At 45.3% G+C, this 22,439-nt stretch overlaps 1 protein-coding gene across 1 annotated transcript; it reads right to left on the reverse strand.

Moving 5' to 3' along the window:
* Positions 1–4,327: 4,327 nt before the first annotated feature.
* LOC139256455 (probable G-protein coupled receptor 139) lies at positions 4,328–14,102 on the reverse strand. Its single transcript, XM_070874232.1, has 3 exons — positions 14,003–14,102; positions 4,925–5,834; positions 4,328–4,415 (listed from the first exon to the last, which is right to left on the reverse strand). Exons 1-3 carry the CDS (start codon positions 14,100–14,102, stop codon positions 4,328–4,330), a joined length of 1,098 nt encoding a protein of 365 aa, XP_070730333.1.
* Between the last annotated feature and the right edge of the window lie 8,337 nt (positions 14,103–22,439).

Consider the following 22,439-nt stretch of genomic DNA (forward strand, 5'->3'; position numbering starts at 1 on the left):
CTGAGACTGGTCCATCAAACACAGAGCCTCACATTCACACACACTTCAGCTGGATCTGGATCACTGGAACCTAAGATTGGTCCCTCACACACTGAGCCTCACATTCACACACACTTCAGCTGGGTCTGGATCACTGAACCCTGAGACTGGTCCCTCACACACTGAGCCTCATATTCACACCCAATTCAGCTGGGTCTGGATCACTGGACCCTGAGACTGGTCCTTCACACACTGAGCCTTACATTCACACCCACTTCAGCTGGGTCTGGATCACTGGACCCTGAGACTAGTCCCTCACACACTGAGCCTCCCATTCACACACACTTCAGCTGGGTCTGGATCACGAGACCCTGAGACTCATCCCTCACACACTGAGCCTCACATTTACACACAATTCAGCTGGGTCTGGATCACTGGACCCTGAGACTGGTCCCTCATACACTGAGCCTCACATTCACACAAATTTCAGCTGCGTCTGGATCACTGGACCCTGAGACTGGTCCCTCACACACTGAGCCTCACATTCACACACACTTCAGCTGGGTCTGGATCACTGGATTCTGAGGCTGGTCCCTCACACACTGAGCCTCACATTCACACACACTTCAGCTGGGTCTGGATCACTGGACCCTGAGGCTGGTCCCTCACACACTGAGCTTCACATTCACACACACTTCAGCTGGGTCTGGATCACTGGAACCTGAGACTGGTCCCTCACACACTGAGCCTCACATTCACACACATTTCAGCTGGGTCTGGATCACTGGACCCTAAGACTGGTCCCTCACACACTGAGCTTCACATTCACACACACTTCAGCTGGGTCTGGATCACTGGACACTGAGACTGGTCCCTCACACACTGAGCCTCACATTCACACACACTTCAGCTGGGTCTGGATCACTGGACCCTGAGACTGGACCATCACAAACAGAGCCTCACATTAACACACACTTCAGCTGGGTCTGGATCACTGGAGCCTGAGGCTGGTCCCTCACACACTGAGCCTCACATTCACACACACTTCAGCTGGGTCTGGATCACTGGACCCTGAGACTGGTCCCTCACACACTGAGCCTCACATTCACACACAGTTCAGCTGGGTCTGGATCACTGGACCCTGAGGCTGGTCCCTCACACACTGAGCCTCACATTCACACACACTTCAGCTGGGTCTGGATCACTGGACCCTGAGACTGGTCCCTCACACACTGAGCCTCACATTCACACTCACTTCTGCTGCGTCTGGATCATTGCACCCTGAGACTGGTCCCTCACACACTGAGCCTCACATTCACACACACTTCAGCTGGGTAGGATCACTGGACACTGAGAATGGTTCCTCACACACTGAGCCTCACATTCACACACACTTCAGCTGGGTCTGGATCACAGTACCCTGAAACGTGTTCCTCACACACTGAGCCTCACATTCACAAACACTTCAGCTGGGTCTGGATCACTGGATCCTGAGACTGGTCCCTCACACACTGAGCCTCACATTCACACACACTTCAGCTGGGTCTGGATCACTAGACCCTGAGACTGGTCCCTCACACACTGATCCTCACATTCACACACACTTCAGCTGGTTCTGGATCACTGGACCATGAGACTGGTCCCTCACACACTGAGCCTCACATACACACACACTTCAGCTGGGTCTGGATCACTGGACCCTGAGACTGGGCCCTCACACACTGAGCCTCACATTCACACACACTTCAGCTGGGTCTGGATCACTGGACCCTGAGACTGGTCCCTCACACACTGAGCCTCACATTCACACACACTTCAGCTGGGTCTGGATCACAGGACAATGAGACTGGTCTCTCACACACTGAGCCTCACATTCACACACACTTCAGTTCGGTCTGGATCACTGGACCATGATACTGGTCCCTCACACACTGAGCCTCACATTCACACACACTTCAGCTGGGTCTGGATCACTGGACCCTGAGACTGGTCCCTCACACACTGAGCCTCACATTCACACACACTTCAGCTGGGTCTGGATCACTGGACCCTGAGACTGGTCCCTCACACACTGAGCTTCACATTCACACACACTTCAGCTGTGTCTGGATCACTGGACCCTGAGACTGGTCCCTCACACAATGAGCCTCACATACACACACACTTCAGCTGGGTCTGGATCATTGGACCCTGAGACTGGTCCCTCACACACTGAGCCTCACCTTCACACACACTTCAGCTGGGTCTGGATCACTGGAGCCTGAGACTGGTCCCTCACACACTGAGCCTCATATTCACACACACTTCAGCTGGGTCTGGATAACTAGACCCTGAGGCTGGTCCCTCACACACTGAGCCTCACATTCACACACACTTCAGCTGGGTCTGGATCACAGGACCATGAGACTGGTCCCTCACACACTGAGCCTCACATTCACACACACTTCAGCTCGGTCTGGATCACTGGACCATGAGACTGGTCCCTCACACACTGAGCCTCACATTCACACACACTTCAGCTGGGTCTGGATCACTGGACGCTGAGACTGGTCCCTCACACACTGAACCTCACATTCACACACACTTCAGCTGGGTCTGGATCACTGGACCCTGAGACTGGTCCCTCACACACTGAGCAACACATTCACACACACTTCAGCTGTGTCTGGATCACTGGACCCTGAGACTGGTCCCTCACACACTGAGCCTCATATACACACACACTTCAGCTGGGTCTGGATCATTGGACCCTGAGACTGGTCGCTCACACACTGAGCCTCACCTTCACACACACTTCAGCTGGGTCTGGTTCACTGGAGCCTGAGACTGGTCCCTCACACACTGAGCCTCACATTCACACACACTTCAGCTGGGTCTGGATAACTAGACCCTGAGGCTGGTCCCTCACACACTGAGCCTCACATTCACACAAACTTCATCTGGGTCTGGATCACTGGACCCTGAGACTGGTCCCTCACACACTGAGCCTCACATTCACACACACTTCAGCTGGGTCTGTATCACTGGACCCTGAGACTGGTCCCTCACACACTGAACCTCACATTCACACACCCTTCAGCTGAGTCTGTATCACTGGACACTGAGGCTGGTCCCACACACACTGAGCCTCACATACACACACACTTCAGCCGGGTCTGGATCACTGGACCCTGAGACTGGTCCCTCACACACTGAACCTCACATTCACACACACTTCAGCTGGGTCTGGATCACTGGACCCTGAGACTGGTCCCTCACACACTGAGCCTCACATTCACACACACTTCAGCTGGGTCTGGATCACTGGACCCTGAGACTGGTCCCTCACACACTGAGCCTCACATTCACACACACTTCAGCTGGGTCTGGATCACTGGACCCTGAGCCTGGTCCCTCACACACTGAGCCTCACATTCACACACACTTCAGCTGGGTCTGGATCACTGGACACTGAGGCTGGTCCCTCATACACTGAGCCTCACATTCACACACACTTCAGTTGGGTCTGGATCACAGGACCCTGAGGCTGGTCCATCACACACTGAGCCAGACATTGACACACACTTCAGCTGGGTCTGGATCACTGGACCCTGAGACTGGTCCCTCACACACTGAGCCTCAAATTCACACAAACTTCAGCTGAGTCTGGATCACTGGACACTGAGGCTGGTCCCTCACACACTGAGCCTCACATTCACACACACTTCAGCTGGATCTGGATCACTGGACCCTGAGATTGGTCCCTCACTCACTGAGCCTCACATTCACACACTCTTCAGCTGGGTCTGGATCACTGGACCCTGAGACTGGTCCCTCAAACACTGAGCCTCACATTCACACACACTTCAGCTGGATCTGGTTCACTGGACCCTGAGACTGGTCCCTCACATACTGAGCCTCACATTCACACACACTTCAGCTGGGTCTGGATCACTGGACCCTGAGACTGGTCCCTCACACACTGAGCCTCACATTCACACAAACTTCAGCTAGGTCTGGATCACTGGACCCTGATACCGGATATGCAGCGAATGAGTTCGGACAATGGCGGGGTTTTCCTGCAGAAAGTGAGCCTCAGTATGTTTTTGGTGAAGGAGAGCTCGATGAAAGCACCGCTATTTTATTGGTCACAAGCTTAGAATCACATTGCTGTCACGGTGCCCAATCTGACCTGAGGTCACAGATATCTGACAGCAGTCAATGGCCACCTGGGTCGTTTTCCTGAGAAGTGTCTGCAGCTGTCCACACACCGTGCTACTGGTTCTCATTGCCAGTGGTATTGTAACTCTTCAAACAGCATTGTACAGAGACAGTGGTAAAGGGGACTCGCTGCTGGAAACACCACCGTTCACAGACACCAGGACAATGGACTCAGGTCCACAATCAACATCACTTCAGTTCCAATAAATTCCACAGAGCCGCAGGTGATGGAGAAGCTGTTCGTGAACTTGAGAATGGAAAATTTCAAAGCCAATACATGCTGATTGATATAATGATCTGTTTATTATTCTCCAGGCATTTCCACACTCAAAAACCAATACAGTTATCATTCACTTCCTGATATTCTTCAGCTATTAAATCGAAAGGTGTATTCTCCTTTTAAACTCCCCTGGGGTAACCCACGTGTTCTGATGTTCATCCGGCAATAAACATTCCATGGTCACAACATCCTAAACCTCAATGCTGGGACTTGTATCTCTTTGTGTCCAGGAGCATGATTTCATCCAATTAAACTGCTACCGCTGTTATAACCCACTGTCTACATAATGGTCTTCTACCTTGTTCACAGACACTTACATAGCAAACCGCAGGCCTTGTCAGATATTGCCCATGTCATGTCTTAAGAAGCCTGGACCTGAGTTGTAGCCTGCTGAGGTTCAGGTAAAATATAACTCAGGATACGATATGTGATGTAATGCAGATCTAATGTTGGGAATTGCTCTGAACTTTTCTTTCCTGAACTAAATTAAATATTATTCTCAGAGGATACTTCAACCCATTTTTCAGCTCATCTCTGAATTTAGTCTGGGTTACTGCATAAATACACGTGTTTGTACAGCAGCTCAAAAGCAGCAGCATGTAGCTGGTAAAGTCTGCAATATACATCGGGTCATTGAAATCTGCAGAATAATAGTGGTTTGTAATTCGGTATAATAAGAAATATATCACATACGCCATCCAGAGCAGTATGAAGTTACCGGATATAGCGAAGAGTAAGATGATGGATTTCCTTCGGTTCTCCATCTCCGGATCATTGTGATTCTCATCTTTCTTGCTGCCCTTCAGCCTCCTGCGGACTCTGCTGGCCGCCAAAATGTTTCCTACAGTCAGAGCATTGAGCAGCAGTATGAGGAATATTGGGAGCAGTGGGGTTAAACAGCGGTTAATCCAGCCAAATGTTACCCAAGCAGTTACAGTGTAATACTCGGGTTTTACATTACAGCCCCAGGGTACATGGTCGATTGTATAGAAGGGTTCATATATAAAGAACCAGGGGATGTTTTTTATACAGAACAGCAGGCACACGGTTCCTATAACCAGGGATGCAGTTTTCTCGGTGCAATATTTAGTCCTCAGCTTCTGCCAACAAATGGTAACAAAACGATCGAAAGTGAAAGCGATTGTTAACCAGACAGAAATATCGGTGACTGCACGCATCAGCGCTCGGAGGAAAGAACACACAGGTGTGATGTGCAGGAAGGTAGTCGGGAAATAATAATCATTAATCCGAACCAGTATCACATCAGTGATAATGACCAGTAAATCCGCCGCTGCCATGGTCACCAGGTAGCGAGTGATACATCTGGAGAGACCGCACTTTCCCCGGGACAGGATCACAATCGTCACCACATTAGCTGTAAAAGGGAAACACACAGGAACAGGGAATCAGCCGTCAGGTTACAGCAAGGGAGCCAGTTACACAGGATTTGGTGTGAAATGTACTTTACTGCAGGATCTGGGGACTGGAACTGAACTCTTTACCGCTGCTAGAATTGTCCAGCAGAACAGGATTTTAACATACAATTGCAATGTTAAATATCTATGAGTGTGGGGTAACTACCCGAAAATAAACGATGCACAAAGAGTATGGAATATACAAATAGACTCTGGAGATTTCCTCGGAGCTGTTCCCCTTCTGCCACTGCAACTTCGTAGAAAGTGGTGTAGAAATCCACCGGAGATCCGAGTAAACTACTGGCCATTTAATTGTAGGAATAAATGGACTGTGTGAGAAGGAGTTATGGATAATTGTGAAAAGTAGCAGTTCAGTGACAGAGGAAGAAATGAACAGAAAACTATTTGAAAATAAGTCATGAATGGTCAATTCTAAATTGGGAGATGGTTGAGGAGCGGTGAGAATGACGCCTGACCGAAATGCAGTGAATACTAAAGGGGTACAACCGAGCGTGAGACAAAGTGCGGGATTTGGGACCGTGGACAGGAAAGGGGAGCGGATACAAGGTGTGGGTACGGAATGGCTCAGAGTTCTCATGTTGTATTCGCAGACTGGAGGCTATGAGTAAAGACCTTTGGACAAACTACTGTCAAACACCACGATAATAGGGGAGTTGGTATGTTTGAACTCAACCAAGTTGCAACAGTTACGTTTATAATCCATCAGATAAACATTTAATCTGAACAACTGACTTCTTGCCTGGAAGTCTCAGGTCTTTACATTGGTGTCTTGTGCAGTGCAACCCCCATCTGGACAAACTCTAACAATAACCACAAGGGGGAGAAGTTCAGATGTGATCATGAAAAAACAACTTTATCTTGCACCTTCTTCTGTGATCCTAGGAAAAATATACATTCCAAAGTTCACAATGGCACGAGGGGCATAATCTTCTCCTCGCTTTTGACGCCTCTAATAATGCAGCAAACTTCAGAGGGAGTTGTGGGTGGCGATCTCTAGACCGAAGCAAAGATACAGTACAATTGACAATAGAGGCTGCAGTCCAGCCCAGGAGATACCTGCCGAGATTCAGCTTCAGAAAGGCTCCGTGGTAAGGTCTTAGCTCTGAATTGGCAGAATCCATCTTTAATATTAATCCGGCACATAGCAATATGGAGAATCTGTCTCTGGTGAGAAAGACTGCCGGAAAGTACATCCCAGGGGATGTGGGACATTATATGTACCTGAGCTTCCAGCACAATTTATCAACAATGTAAGATATGCTCAGAAGTGTTTGATTCGGATTCCTTTGGTGTGCAGGATAGTGTGACATATAGCAATTGTTCCAACTTGATATACGTAAAGAGCTCCATGTGTTCATTTGTAAAGAAATAGAGACAGACAGAGAGCGAGAGAGAGACTACATATACAAAAGAAACGTCGGTACTGAAAAGATATCCTGAACAAGATAAGGCGGCTGGTGTAGAAATAATTAACTGAATTCCCGTTCAACTGTGTTTAGACAATACAGTCTTAGCTGGGAATTAAATCACATGGGTATAGGAGATTAATATAGTTAAGTATGAGTGTGTGGAATGTGGGGTGGGGGCGGCGTGTGGTTACCATGGATACAGAAGTATCATGAAAATCTACACAGAAAAATGGACAAAGTAACTCTGAATCAAACACAAGAAATGGGCCGTCCTGTGCTGTTTACAAGACGGAGGTGAGCCTCCTTCTTGAACCGCTGCAGTCCGTGTGGTGACGGTGCTCCACAGAGTTGTTAGCTGGTGAGCTGCATAAAATAATGGCGAAGATATGAGTAGATAATATTTCCGACTGGACTTTGCAAACGGACAAATCTGTCAGTAATTTATGTATCTGAACTAAAGAGCCTTATAAAAGTTGCTAAAATCACGTCCCATATTCAGTATTTGTCAAATCACTTAATTAATTCAATAATTGTAACATTATTACAACAACAACAATAATTTCTACTTATATAGCGCCTTTATAAAACTTCCCGAGGCGCTTCACAGGAGTGTTACAAGACATAACAAATAAATTTGGCACTGAGCCACATAAGAATAAATTACGACCGATGACCAAAAGTTTGGTCAGAGGGAGGTTATAAGCACTGTCTTCAAGGAAGAAAGGGAGGTATAGAGGCGGTGAGCATTTGGGGAGGCTGTTCCAGAGCTCAGGGCTCGGACAGCTGTAGGCACGGCCACAATGTTTGAGCAGTTATAATCAGGGATGCACAAGAGGGTAGAATTTGAGGAGCGCAGACATCTTGGGTGGTTGTGATGCTAAAGCCAATTACAGAGATAGCGAGGGATGAGGCCATGGAGGGATTTGTAGACAGAAGGAGAATTTTGGAATCGAGGTATTGTTGAACCGGGATCAATGTCGCTCAGCGAGCACAGGTGGGATTTCGTGCGAGATTGGACATGCACTGGCGAGTTTTGAATGAGCTCAAGTTTACATAGGGTAGAATGTAGGAGGTGAGCCAGGAGTGTGTTGAAGCTGTACAAACTAGAGGTAATTAAGGCATGGGTGGAGGTTTCATCAGCAGAGGAACTGAGGAAGGGGCGGAGACGGGCAATGTTATGGAGGTGGAAACAGGTGGATTTAGTTATGCTGCAGGTATATGGCCAGAAGATCATTTCCCGTTCTAATAGGATAGCTAGATTGCGAACTGTCTGGTTCAGTCACAGACAGAACACGGGAGAGGGATCGAGTCGTTGGTTAGTGAACACAGTTTGTGGCGGGACCCGCAGAAAATGTCATTGGTATTCGCAATATTTAATTGGACAACATTTCTGCTCAACAAGTACTGAAATGTCGGACAAGCAGTCTGCCAATTTAGAGACCTTGGATGCCTCGAGAGAAGTGGTGGTGAGGTAGAGCTAGGTATCAGCAGCCTACATGTGGAAACTGAAGCTGTGTTTTCGGTTGATGTCGGCAAGGGGCTTCATATAGTGGAGAACAGGAGGTGTCCAATGATAAATTCCTGGGGAACACGATATGCAACGATTTATCATGAGAATAGAAGCGAATGCAAGTGATTTTCTGGCTGTTATTAGGGATATATGGATAGAACCAGGCAGGTGCACTCCCACCCAGTTGGAGAGGCATTGGTGGGAAATGGAGTACTCAACCATATCAAAGGCTGGGACTGGTCGAGAATGATGAGGAGGGAAAGTCTATCTTTGTAAATGTCACAAAGGATGCCATTTGTGAGTTTGATAAGAGCAGTTTCGGTAGTGTGGCATGGTGGATACCAGACTGAAGGAATGCAAACATGGAGTTCCGGGAGGCGACAACATGTTCAAGGACTTTGGGGTGGAAATTAAGGTTGGAGAGGGGGCGATAGCTTGCAAGGCTAGTGTGGTGAAGGGTTGTTTTTTGAGGAGAGGGGTGATAACGATAGATTTGAAGGAGAGGAGAGGACCTGAGCTGGGAGCACCATTAACAATGTCAGCTAACAGGGGAGCCAGAAAAGGAAGTTGGGTGGTGAGCAGCTTGGTGGGAATAGGGTCAAGATCAAGTGAGCTGTAAGTGGGTCTCATGGATAAGATGAGCATGGAGAGGTCAAGAGGGGCAGATCAGGGAGAGACTAGAGAGAGATGCGATTCATGGCTAGCGCAGGGTGGAAACTTAGGGGATGTTTGACCCGTTGGGCTAGAGGAAGGAAGAGAAGTGGCAGAGGCAGCTGATTGGGTGGTCTCAATCTTTGAGACAAATAATTCCATGAGCTACTCACACTTGTTATTGGAGGTGAGTGTGGTGGAGACTGGGGAGAGGAGTTTAACAAGAAGGTTAACAGTCGAGAATAGTAGCCGCGGGTTATATTTCCATTCTAGAATGATGTTGGAATAGTGAGCAGTTTTAGCAGACACGAGTAGGGCCCGATAATACTTTATGTGGTCTAGCCAAATCTGGCTTAGAATGGTTAAATCAGTTGTCCGACACATCCGTACAAGTCTGCGGCCCTTGTACTTGAGTGAGCGAGACTGAGGGCCGTACCAGGGGAAAGGCCATGGTGTGAGAGATTCATTGTTTTAATAGGAAATAGGGCAACAAAGGTGATGGTGAGGGGATATTTGGGGAGATTGGTGGCTGTAGAAATGTCATTGTCAATTAATTCATTATCTCCTCGGTTAAAACAGAGTCACAGTTTAAATATTGGTGATACCTGATTCACAAATATTCTAGTAACAAAACGATTTGACAATTATTCTTGTTTCTAATTGCAGCTGCTATATAATGACAGGACAAAAAGGGAAACAATGTCCTTCTCTCACTGAATCCAACCACAACTGTTGCCAGCTACAATTAAAATATCATTACTGCTGTGTCTTAATGTTTCTATTTTCCAAACTCTCCATCCCTTCAGTCTCCGGTTCCACTGCCTGTGCAATGACCCAAATATAATCATTACATTGAAAATGAAATTTGCGGCCACGGACCATAACTGTGCTTGGTACACGAATTCAGCTCTGAATAAATACATCACCACTGTGGTTTCTATGAATTGCTTGAAACCACAACTGTATTTCCCAGAATTGGCGTGAAATAATACACTTGTATTTCACACTCTAGCAAAGTTAATATGGCCTTTCACTGTTTGTCAGAAGATGTTTTCTACAACTTCGTAACATACCTTGCAATGTAACTAAATGTATATATATACTACAGCAAGATCCACAAATACAACATCTGGTTGGTAAAGTTGGCTAAGGTTTGCGTTATTCGGAGAAACTGTCATGGGAATGCCATACGAATGTCAGACTAGATTTTCGACAGGGTATCAAACCCAAAAACATCTGATTCAGATGGGAGCCCCGGCTGTTACATTTAAAGGCGAGGTAGATAAGTTAACCAGAGCATGCAAAGAGGAGAACATTAGCGAGGGGTTCCTGACGCTGCTAACGATTAACTGAAACAATTTCACACTCTAACGACATCCCACTGTGTGAATACTGGGCTCATTCTCACTTCGAACCGCATTGCTCCGAGACATTCCATGTAAAACAATGTTAGATTTTGAGTTGGAGATTCAAAAACATTGTAATATCAATAAACATCTCGCAAAGTTTGGAGGGAATGGAGGACAGATATCCTCGGAATTTCCGATAGTGACCCAAACCTGACAAATAATCACCTCAGGACCGACAGAACAATGACCAGGCCCTCCAGGTAATACAGCGAGACACGGATTTATGCAATCGGTAACCTGTTAAAATGAGCGCTGGAACCTCTATAGGCTGCAATAATATCATCGGACATTTTTTCGTGTAGAACATACAGATACACTGAAATTGGACCTGCGATTACCGGAAATCTCATTGCAGAAATGATGACTCTGGTGCTTGACGTATAGGAACGCAGGATTAGATCATTCTGCCCCACAAACCTTTTCCACCATTCCAGTAGACCTTGGGTGATCGGCACCCTCACTCCAATTACCGTCTTAGTTCCATATCCCTTGATACCCTGACCTTAACAAATCTATCGATCAGAGTCTGTAAAATTACAACTGACAATTGAAATAATTTTGGGAGAAGGAGTGTTAGATTTCTCATCGACTTTGTGTGAGAAAGTGTTTCGTGATTTCACTCCGAGCTCCAATTTTAAGATAATGCCTTCTGGTTTAGATTAAACCGCCATCGGAAACAGTTTCTGTGCCTGCACTATCGAACACCTTTATCTATTTAAATAGCTCGGTTATATCACGTTTCACCCTTCTAAACACAATGGAATACAAGGCAAGGTTATGTAAACTTTCCTCATATTTGAATAATTTAAACCGTGTTATCAGTCTGGTTAACTTGTGCTGAAACCCCTCGAAGGCCAATCCATCTATCCTGCGATATGTTGCCCAAAACTGAACGTATATATTCCAAATGGTATATGACCAAATCTCTGTACAGCGAGAACAGCACTTCCTCAGTTGTAAATATCTTCCCCCTTGTGATAAAAGCCAAAATTCGCTTCACATTTATCCCTATTCTGTGGTTCCTTCCGTGCAACCAACTATCGATCCAAGTCGTAAGATTACAGCTAATTACGTGGGTTCCCATTTTTACGAATAATAACTGAAAAATATTATCAAATCAGGGACTTAACTGACAATGTAATACAATTTGAGACGATGGGAAGAGACATTCCAATGCACCGAGTACTGATCATATTTATTGTTAAAATTACCGCAGCTGACACAAGATTGAATGGAAATAAGAATTTGGCGCTTTTGCTTCACAAACTAAGCCCGTTACCGGGAACACCAATTACCACGCCGAGAACTGGAACACGGCAAATGGTAATACAATAAATCAAACTGTACTGATCTCTGAGAAATGATGGGGACTCTTGGTGCGGCACATTTTACAATGGACCATGTGAGCTGATATAGTCAGAGATACTCTTAGTAATACAGGGGCGAAACTTGCAGTAGGAGCATTAGGCTGCGTTGATCCTGAGATTTGTGAGAGTCAGCGGGATAGTGAGACAACTCACTTCAATCTGTTCTCATTGAGTAACCTCTCCAAACAGACTCTGCAGAGTGTTAAAAACAACAGCCGTAATTTTGGACTTTAATGCTGACCATATTTCTTCACAAGAAACATGCAAGGCAATTTATTAGTACAGGAGACATAATGTGAGATTTCAGTTTCCCAACTGAAGTGGGAAAGTTAGTCTGTGGTACAATGGGTGATACCCTGGGCTCTGCCACATAACCTGTATATGTTAGTTAGAGGAATGTAATACAGACACAGATTACAGGGCGATATGACAGATGTGTTTAAAATTCTTGACAGGATGGAAGAAGATAGATAGAAGCAGACCGATTCCAGTAGAAGTGTGTTGCAGAACGAGGCGCTGTAGAAACTAAGTGAAATAGAAGACAATGGAACAGAGAGTAGAGAGAGCAGGAGAAGCTTTTTCATAAAGGGATTGGGGAGGAGGTGGAGTTCAGTCACATGGATAGAGGTTGAGGCAGAAACTGTCAGAATTCAAAGTAGATTGGGTCCGTGGCTGGAGGAAGAGGCGATAAAGGGATATGGAGACCGGGTGGGTAAATGTGACTAGAAATTCCTCTATCTCTCAGTATCTGAAGCGAAATTAAAGTGAATGTGTGTGGATCACCGAGCGGACAGACTTACTGAGGGTACAGTCGATGTTCTATCACCCTGCAAGCGTTTGGTCTGAACAATAAATGTGTGCGATTAGTATAATGGGACCATGACCCGGCATGGAGACGGTGCTTTGGTTAAAATGCAGGTATTGAATCTAAAACGGGTTTTTAAATATGGACAAACCCAGGACAGCTGCATAGAGCGCCGCTGCCTTGTTTCAATCGCTCTCTCACAGCACGGATTCCCGGTCTGACCTGTACCGCTGCAGGAATGGATGTGACAGAAACCAGCTGCCTCCCACCGGCTGAAGGTAGAACAATCTCCGCCGGGAGGGTGAAGGCGAGTCTGAGAACAGGCTGGTCACCGGTCAGTGGAGAAGATGAGGGAGAGAGTCTGTGTTCCTGCATGGAGCACAATCGCACTCTCGGCATGGATTGTGATCACCAGGAATAATATCTGGCACTTTGCTGGAACCAGACCGAGAACAGCGGGTAGATTCTGATTAACGGGACTGAACAAATCCCGGTCCTGACTGTCCGAATTCCCAGGTATATGTCCATGATCGGCTGTCAGTGTCTGTCTCCACAGCGGGAGTCAATGGAACATTTTACAACACGCTGAATGTTCAGTAAAATATAATCTGTCAGATATTACCGAGTGTTACGGGAAAGGAGAGCAGGCACGGAAACATGAGATTAAAATAATCCATTGAATCACTCATTGCACGATTCTCAGATAAAACCGAACCAGTTTGAAAGACATTACATGGGGAAATAATCTGAAGATATTATGGGGGGTTAAAGAAAATTAGAAAGGCACCAAATCATCAGTCACTTAAAAAGGTCGAGCGGGAAATACAGTCACTGACTCTCAGCCTTTTAATTGAATTGAGAAGAATAGTTTAAAAATATAATTACTGACATAAGAGCAGGAATAAAGTTAATCCCAACTTTATTCACGACGTTAGTAACGGAATATAATCACTTACCGGGGATTCCCACGGCTGCTATAATCGGATAGTAAATCATTACCACCTGTAGAACTGGTGGTAACCAGGAAAATGGATAGGCAACAAACGGAACTCTCATTCTGTCCGAGAAGTGATGATGACTCTTGGCACTGAACACAGGGCTCCAACTGACTGTGAGATGAGAGCTGAAGAGAAAAACGTAATTATAATTGCGGGAGATTTCCCGTGGGACCATGAAAGATCAGGAGTATTGATATTACTTCCAGTCATTTGGCAGCGCGTCAACACCCTGCACAGTAATGTTTGTGCTGCACTAATTATATCCAAACTAATAATACAAGTGTTTGACGTGAAACCACCCAAAGATTGGAGTGATATTTTGCTCACATTTCTAACTAACAATGTACAGAAAGCCGGGCTCTGCTGCACCACATTTAACAGAAGCAGCTCCAGTTTTCCTCCTGGTATGTGAGACGGTTAAATCCTGTCGATGCACCAACTGAATTCCCCGAATTCTGAAACATGTTTCAATGTTTACACCACTCCAGGCGTTCGTCACTCATCCGTCTCACTGTGGGAGTTCTGGTTGGCAATTGAATCAGAAATATATGTCTTTAGCACGGAAGAGGTCGGGCATTGCACCAGCACCTTGCAGAAAAATGAATGTAAATGATAGTGTAAAAAGTTGCTGAATTAATAGTGCAGAAAATGCAGTCTCATACTACAGCTCACTCACTTATTTTACCTGCATATCGTAAAATTGTCAAAATAATGCTTGTTGATGAAGCGCAACAAGAAATTGCAAAAATTCCGCTGTCTGACCATACAATTCGGAGAAGGATAAATGATATGTCATCTAACATTGAAGAAAATGTATTCCAGAAACTTACAAACTCGAATTTTGCTTTGCAAATCGACGAGTCTGTCGACATTATTGGTAAAGCACAATTATTATCATTTGTTCACTTCATTAATGAAAACGAGATATTGCACCAATTTCTGTGCTGGAGAGAACTTCCAGAATATGCTAGAGGTCAAGACATGTTTGATTCTGTGAATTCATATTTAGAAGACTTCAAAATTTCATGGGACCCATGTGTTGGAATCTGCACGGACGGTGCTCCATCTATGGTGGGATGTGTCAAATGATGCATTACCCTCGCAAAAAAAATAATCCAAATATCTTATTCACCCATTGCTTTTTGCATAGACAAGCACTTGTTGCAAAGACATTACCACTAGAATTAAAATCTTGTTAGATCAAGTTGTTAATATTGTAAATTATATAAAATCAAGTGCTTCAAAAACTCGCTTGTTTGAACAGCTCTGCAAAGCTATGGATGCAGAACACGAATGTTTACTTTTGCAAACAGACGTAAGATGACTTTCAAAGGGAAATGTCTTATGTCGTGTATTTGAACTTAAAAGAAGAATTCTCAGTATTTTTGAAAGAGAAGGAAACGATAACTTTTGCAAATATCTTAAGAGTAAAATGTGGTGTGCTAAATTAGCATATTTGGCAGGTATATTTAATTGTTTTAACAGTGTTAATACCAGTATGCAAGGGCCAAATGTAAACATTCTCACCTCTACAGACAAGCTATTAGCTGTTCAGGAAACATTTCTATCTGGAAAAAGAGAGCAACAGAAAACAATCTTGAAATGTTCCCTTTGATACCAAATCACAGTATTAAAAAGGTTGCTTCTATAGTGATAGAGCATTTGGCATCACTGGAAGAGAACATCAACACATATTTTCCATCTTTGGATGTAGAGGTGTGATTGGGTAAGAAATCCATTTTCTCCAATTAGTATGTCAGATTTTGATCTTAAATTGCAAGAAGAAGAATTGACTTCTATTTCTACAGACCGGGGTCTTAAAATGAAACATTCAGGTATGTCTCTTGATGCGTTCTGGATTTCTATTGAAGAAGAATATCCTGTAATATCAAAAAAAGCCTTGATAATACTGATGCAGTTTTCAACATCATATCTCTGTGAATTCGGGTTCTCAACTCTTACGAACATCAAATGTAAAAAAATGGGAAAAAGCTGGCGGAATTGAACACGAAATGAGAGTCGCCTTATCGGTTATACGCCCAAATACTGGTGACATAACTAAAAAGTTATGTTAAAGTATCACGTTAAAATACTAATTAATCTATAATTAACTTGAGGAATTATTATTATAGTTTATTATGTTATTGTTATTGTTACTTTCAGAATGAAAAATAATTAATAATATACATGTGTACAATATTGAATATCTTCATATACTGTGATTAATAAAATGTTTTTTAAATTTTCTGAAACTTGCTTTTATTTAACCTGTGTTCACCTTTTAATCCCTTCATGTGTGCCGCCAAAAATTCTAGTATTCGAAAGTGTGCCGTGAACACAAAAAGGTTGAGAGCCACTGTTCCAGACAGTATCTCTGTTCATAAATAGAAGTATAGAGTACAAAAGTGTGGCTATTATGATGAACCTGCACAAAGCATTGGTTCGGCCTCAACTGGAGCATTATGCCCAATTGTGGGCAACGCACTTTAGGGAGAATATGAAGGCCTGCGAGAGGTTGCAGGAAAGATTTACGAGAATGATTCCAGGGATGAGGGACTTCAGTTATCTGGACAGACTGGAGAAGCTGGGATTGCAAGGGGAATAGAGTATAAAATCAGAAAAGTCCTGCTACAACTGGACAGGGTATTGATGAGGCCACACCTGGAGTCCTGCGTGCAGTTTTGGTCTCTGTCTTTAAGGAAGGATATACTTGCATTGGAGACAGTTCAGAGAAGGTTCACGAGGTTGATTCCTGAGGTGAGGGGGTTGACTTATGAAGAAAGGTTTGAGTAGTTTGGGCCTTTACACATTGGAGTTAAGAAGAATGAGAGGTGATTTTATTGAAACAAAAAGGTTACTGAGGGGGCGTGACATAGTGGATGCAGAGAGGATGTTCCCACTCATAGGGGAAACTAAAACCAGGGGGCGCAGATTCAAAGTAAGGGGTCGCCCATTTAAAACTGAGATGAGGAGGAATTTTTTCTTTGAGGGTTGTAAATCTGTGGAATTCTCTGCCCCAGAGAGCTGTGGAAGATTGGACGTTGAATATATTTAAGCGGAGATAGAAGGGTTTTTGAGCGATTATGGGAGTAAAGGTTTATGGGGAGCGGGCAGCGAAGTGGAGCTGAGTCCATGATCAGATCAGCCATGATCTTATTGAATAGTGGAGCAGGCTCGAGGGGCCGTATGGCCTTCTCCTGCTCCTATTTCTTATGTTCTAATGTTATTCTTTCACATTACTTTACAGAAGTTCACTTTACAGGGTATTAAACGGGGAGGATTTGTCGACCAGAGGTTAAAACCAAGCATTACATTCAAATCTGATGGAGTCACTCGTTTCATCGGGACCTGAATATCCTCGGCCTTTGACCATGGAAGCAAAAAACACTGTTCACAGCGGGGATAAACTGTACACGTGCTGTGTGTGTGGGCAAGGATTCAGCCGATCATCCAACCTGGAGAGACATAGAAACATAGAAACATAGAAAATAGGTGCAGGAGTAGGCCATTCGGCCCTTCTAGCCTGCACCGCCATTCAATGAGTTCATGGCTGAACATGCAACTTCAGTATCACATTCCTGCTTTCTCGCCATATCCCTTGATCCCCCTACTAGTAAGGACTACATCTAACTCCTTTTTGAATATATTTAGTGAATTGGCCTCAACAACTTTCTGTGGCAGAGAATTCCACAGGTTCACCACTCTCTGGGTGAAGAAGTTCCTCCTCATCTCGGTCCTAAATGACTTACCCCTTATCCTTAGACTGTGTCCCCTGGTTCTGGACTTCCCCAACATTGGGAACATTCTTCCTGCATCCAACCTGTCTAACCCCGTCAGAATCTTAAACGTTTCTATGAGGTCCCCTCTCATTCTTCTGAACTCCAGTGAATACAAGCCCAGTTGATCCAGTCTTTCTTGATAGGTCAGTCCCGCCATCCCGGGAATCAGTCTGGTGAACCTACGCTGCACTCCCTCAATAGCAAGAATGTCATTACTCAGGTTAGGAGACCAAAACTGTACACAATACTCCAGGTGTGGCCTCACCAAGGCCCTGTACAACTGTAGCAACACCTCCCTGCCCCTGTACTCAAATCCCCTTGCTATGAAGGCCAACATGCCATTTGCTTTCTTAACCGTCTACTGTACCTGCATGCCAACCTTCAATGACTGATGTACCATGACACCCAGGTCTCTTTGCACCTCCCCTTTTCCTAATCTGTCAACATTCAGATAATAGTCTGTCTCTCTGTTTTTACCACCAAAGTGGATAACCTCACATTTATCCACATTATACTTCATCTGCCATGCCTTTGCCCACTCACCTAACCTATTCAAGTCGTTCTGCAGCCTCATAGCATCCTCCTCGCAGCTCACACTGCCACCCAACTTAGTGTCATCTGCAAATTTGGAGATACTACATTTAATCCCCTCATCTAAATCATTAATGTACAATGTAAACAGCTGGGGCCCCAGCACAGAACCTTGTGGTACCCCACTAGTCACTGCCTGCCATTCTGAAAAGTACCCATTTACTCCTACTCTTTGTTTCCTGTCTGACAACCAGTTTTCAATCCATGTCGGCACACTACCCCCAATCCCATGTGCTTTAACTTTGCACATCAATCTCTTGTGTGGGACCTTGTCGAAAGCCTTCTGAAAGTCCAAATATACCAAATCAACTGGTTCTCCCTTGTCCACTCTACTGGAAACATCCTCAAAAAATTCCAAAAGATTTGTCAAGCATGATTTCCCTTTCACAAATCCATGCTGACTTGGACCTATCATGTCACCTCTTTCCAAATGCACTGCTATGACATCCTTAATAATTGATTCCATCATTTTACCCACTACCGATGTCAGGCTGACCGGTCTGTAATTCCCTGTTTTCTCTCTCCCTCCTTTTTTAAAAAGTGGAGTTACATTGGCTACCCTCCACTCCATAGGAACTGATCCAGAGTCAATGGAATGTTGGAAAATGACTGTCAATGCATCCGCTATTTTCAAGGCCACCTCCTCAACGACTCTGGAATGCAGTCCATCAGGCCCTGGGGATTTATCGGCCTTCAATCCCATCAATTTCCCCAACACAATTTCCTGACTAATAAGGATTTCCCTCAGTTCCTCCTCCTTACTAGACCCTCTGACTCCTTTTATATCCGGAAGGTTGTTCGTGTCTTCCTTAGTGAATACCGAACCAAAGTACTTGTTCAATTGTTCCGCCATTTCTTTGTTCCCCGTTATGACTTCCCCTGATTCTGACTGCAGGGGACCTACGTTTGACTTTACTAACCTTTTTCCCTTTACATATCTGTAGAAACTTTTGCAATCCGTCTTAATGTTCCCTGCAAGCTTCTTCTCGTACTCCATTTTCCCTGCCCGAATCAAACCCTTTGTCCTCCTCTGCTGAGTTCTAAATTTCTCCCAGTCGCTGCTATTTCTGGCCAATTTGTATGCCACTTCCTTGGCTTTAATACTATCCCTGATTTCCCTTGATAGCCACGGTTGAGCCACCTTCCCTTTTTTATTTTTACGGCAGACAGGAATGTACAATTGTTGTAGTTCATCCATGCGGTCTCGAAATGTCTGCCATTGCCCATCCACAGTCAACCCCTTAAGTATCATTCACCAATCTATCCTAGCCAATTCACGCCTCATATCTTCAAAGTTACCCTTCTTTAAGTTCTGGACCATGGTCTCTGAATTAACTGTTTCATTCTCCATCCTAATGCAGAATTCCACCATATTATGGTCACTCTTCCCAAGGGGCCTCGCACAACGAGATTGCTAATTAATCCTCTCTCATTACACAACACCCAGTCTAAGATGGCCTCCCCCCTAGTTGGTTCCTCAACATATTGGTCTAAAAAAACATCCCTTATGCACTCCAGGAAATCCGGCTCCACCGTATTGCTTCCAGTTTGGTTAACCCAATCTATGTGCATATTAAGTCACCCATTATAATTGCTGCACCTTTATTGCATGCACCCCTAATTTCCTGTTTGATGCCCTCCCCAACATCACTACTACTGTTTGGAGGTCTGTACACAACTCCCACTAACGTTTTTTGCCCTTTGGTGTTCTGCAGCTCGACCCATATAGATTCCACATCATCCAAGCTAATGTCCTTCCTAACTATTGCCTTAATCTCCTCCTTAACCAGCAATGCTACCCCACCTCCTTTTCCTTTTATTCTATTTTTCCTGAATTTTGAATACCCCTGGATGTTGAGTTCCCAGCCCTGATCATCCTGGAGCCACGTCTCACAAGTGCAGTCACACTGGAGAAAAACTGTGCGAATGTAGCGATCGTGGGAAACGTTTCAACTATCCGTCCCAGCTGGAAACACATCGGCGAGTTCACACTGGGGAGAAATTGTTCAATTCTCTGAGTGTGTGAAGGGATTCACTCAGTTATCCCACCTATTGACACACCAGCGAGTTCACACTGGGGAGAGACCATTCACCTCTCTGTATGTGGGAAGTGATTAACGCAGTTATCCCACCTGCTGATACACCAGCGAGTTCACACTGGGGAGAGACCGTTCACCTCTCTGAGTGTGGGAAGGGATTCACTCAGTTATCCTACCTGCTGATACACCAGAGTGTTCACGCTGGGGAGAGACCATTCACCTCTCTGAGTGTGGGAAGGGATTCACTCAGTTATCCCACCTGCTGATACACCAGAATGTTCACACTGGGGAGAGGCCGTTCACCTCTCTGAGTGTGGGAAGGGATTCACTCAGTTATCGCACCTACTGATACACCAGCGTGTTCACACTGGGGAGAGACCGTTCACCTCTCTGAGTGTGGGAAGGGATTCACTCAGTTATCCCACCTACTGATACACCAGTGAGTTCACACTGGGGAGAGACTGTTCACCTCTCTAAGTGTGGGAAGGGATTCACTCAGTTATCCCACCTACTGATACACCAGTGAGTTCACACTGGGGAGAGACCGTTCACCTCTCTGAGTGTGCGAAGTGATTCACTCAGTTATCCCACCTACTGATACACCAGAGTGTTCACACTGGGGAGAGACCGTTCACCTCTCTGAGTGTAGGGAGGGATTCACTCAGTCATTGGAGTCAGGCAGAGAATTCCGCAGGTTCACAATTCTCTGAGTGAGTTATGTACTCAGAAAGGTGAGGGGATTTAATGGCAGCTTCCCAGGCCCCTGTTTATTTTACCTTCTCTCTGATCCAATTATCTCTCAGTTGTGAAGAAAGACCTTGCCTGAATTGTGAAATGAACCGAATGTTTCTCCAATGTTGGTATTACTGCAGTACTGATGTACACCAGCAGCTGGTGATATTGTACTGTAAAACTTTACAGTACTTTGCCCAGCTCACTATCCCCATCTCCTGGCTGTCAGTGGTCTACAATGGGCTACAAGGGAAGGTTAAACACTCTGGGGTGAATTCTCACTTTTACCTCCCACAACTCGGGTGTTAGGGCATCTGCTCCAGTTTTACAGCCCACACGGAGGAAATGTGAACATTCAGCCCTTTAAAGCGAAGGTTTACAAACTCCTGGTCTCTGTGAAGAGAGATAGTTTGTGTATTACCCATCACCAATGGTGCGTGGTGCTGATACCTGAGCAATGTGCTCACTTTCAGAGCACAACTTGTTGCAGTGATGAGAAAGGGCGGGGATGGAGCTGCTGTCTGCGTTTACATTTTATTAAAGTCTTCTCACATTTTATATTTGTATCGGTTTATTTACAGTCTCACTGGGATTTACAATGTGTCATTTGGTATTACATGTTCTAACTCCCGAACTCTGACCTCTGCTGCTGACACTATCCGCGCGGGGTCAAGTCGTTGTCAGGTCACGGATGATGCGTGCAGAGAGAGAGACAGAGAGGGAGAGGGAGAGAGACAGACAGATATAGAGAGAGAGAGACAGAGAGAGAAAGACAGAGAGAGAGAGGGAGAGAGAGCGACAGTCAGAGAGAGTGAATGACAGAGAGAGAGAGAGAGAGAGGGAAAGGCGCAGATAGAGAGAGAGAGGGAGAGAGGGAAAGACAGAGAGCGAGAGAGAAGGAAAGACAGATACCGAAACAGAGAGTGAGAGACAGAGAGAGAGAGAGAGGCGGGGAAAGACAGAGTGAGAGAGAGGGAAAGACAGAGAGAGAGAGAGAGAGAGAGAGAGACAGAGAGCGAGAGACAGAGGGAGAGGGAGAGACAGAGAGAAAGATAGACACAGAGAAACAGCCAGAGGAAAAGACAAAGAGAGAGACAGGCAGAGAGACATAAACCGAGACACACAGAGAGTGAGAGAGAGAGAGAGAGACAGAGAGAGAGAGACAGAGAGAGAGAGAGAGAGAGAGAGAGAGAGAGGGGAGGGGGGGGGGGGTGAGACAGAGAGAGAGACAGAAAGTGGGAAAGACAGAGAGAG

The sequence above is a fragment of the Pristiophorus japonicus genome, unplaced genomic scaffold, assembly GCF_044704955.1.
Source record: "Pristiophorus japonicus isolate sPriJap1 unplaced genomic scaffold, sPriJap1.hap1 HAP1_SCAFFOLD_73, whole genome shotgun sequence".
NCBI classification, from domain to species: Eukaryota; Metazoa; Chordata; class Chondrichthyes; family Pristiophoridae; genus Pristiophorus; species Pristiophorus japonicus.

What these genes read in the sequence shown, in the direction of transcription:
- LOC139256455 (XM_070874232.1), bottom strand. Translation starts at nt 14,102, where the DNA reads ATGAGAGTTCCGTTTGTTGCCTATCCATTTTCCTGGTTACCACCAGTT. An exon ending in AGCAGCCGTGGGAATCCCCG is followed by an intron (nt 5,835 to 14,002) that starts GTAAGTGATTAT and finishes TCCCTTTTACAG; the next exon opens with CTAATGTGGTGACGATTGTG. An exon ending in TTAGTTCAGGAAAGAAAAGT is followed by an intron (nt 4,416 to 4,924) that starts TCAGAGCAATTC and finishes GTTCACGAACAG; the next exon opens with CTTCTCCATCACCTGCGGCT.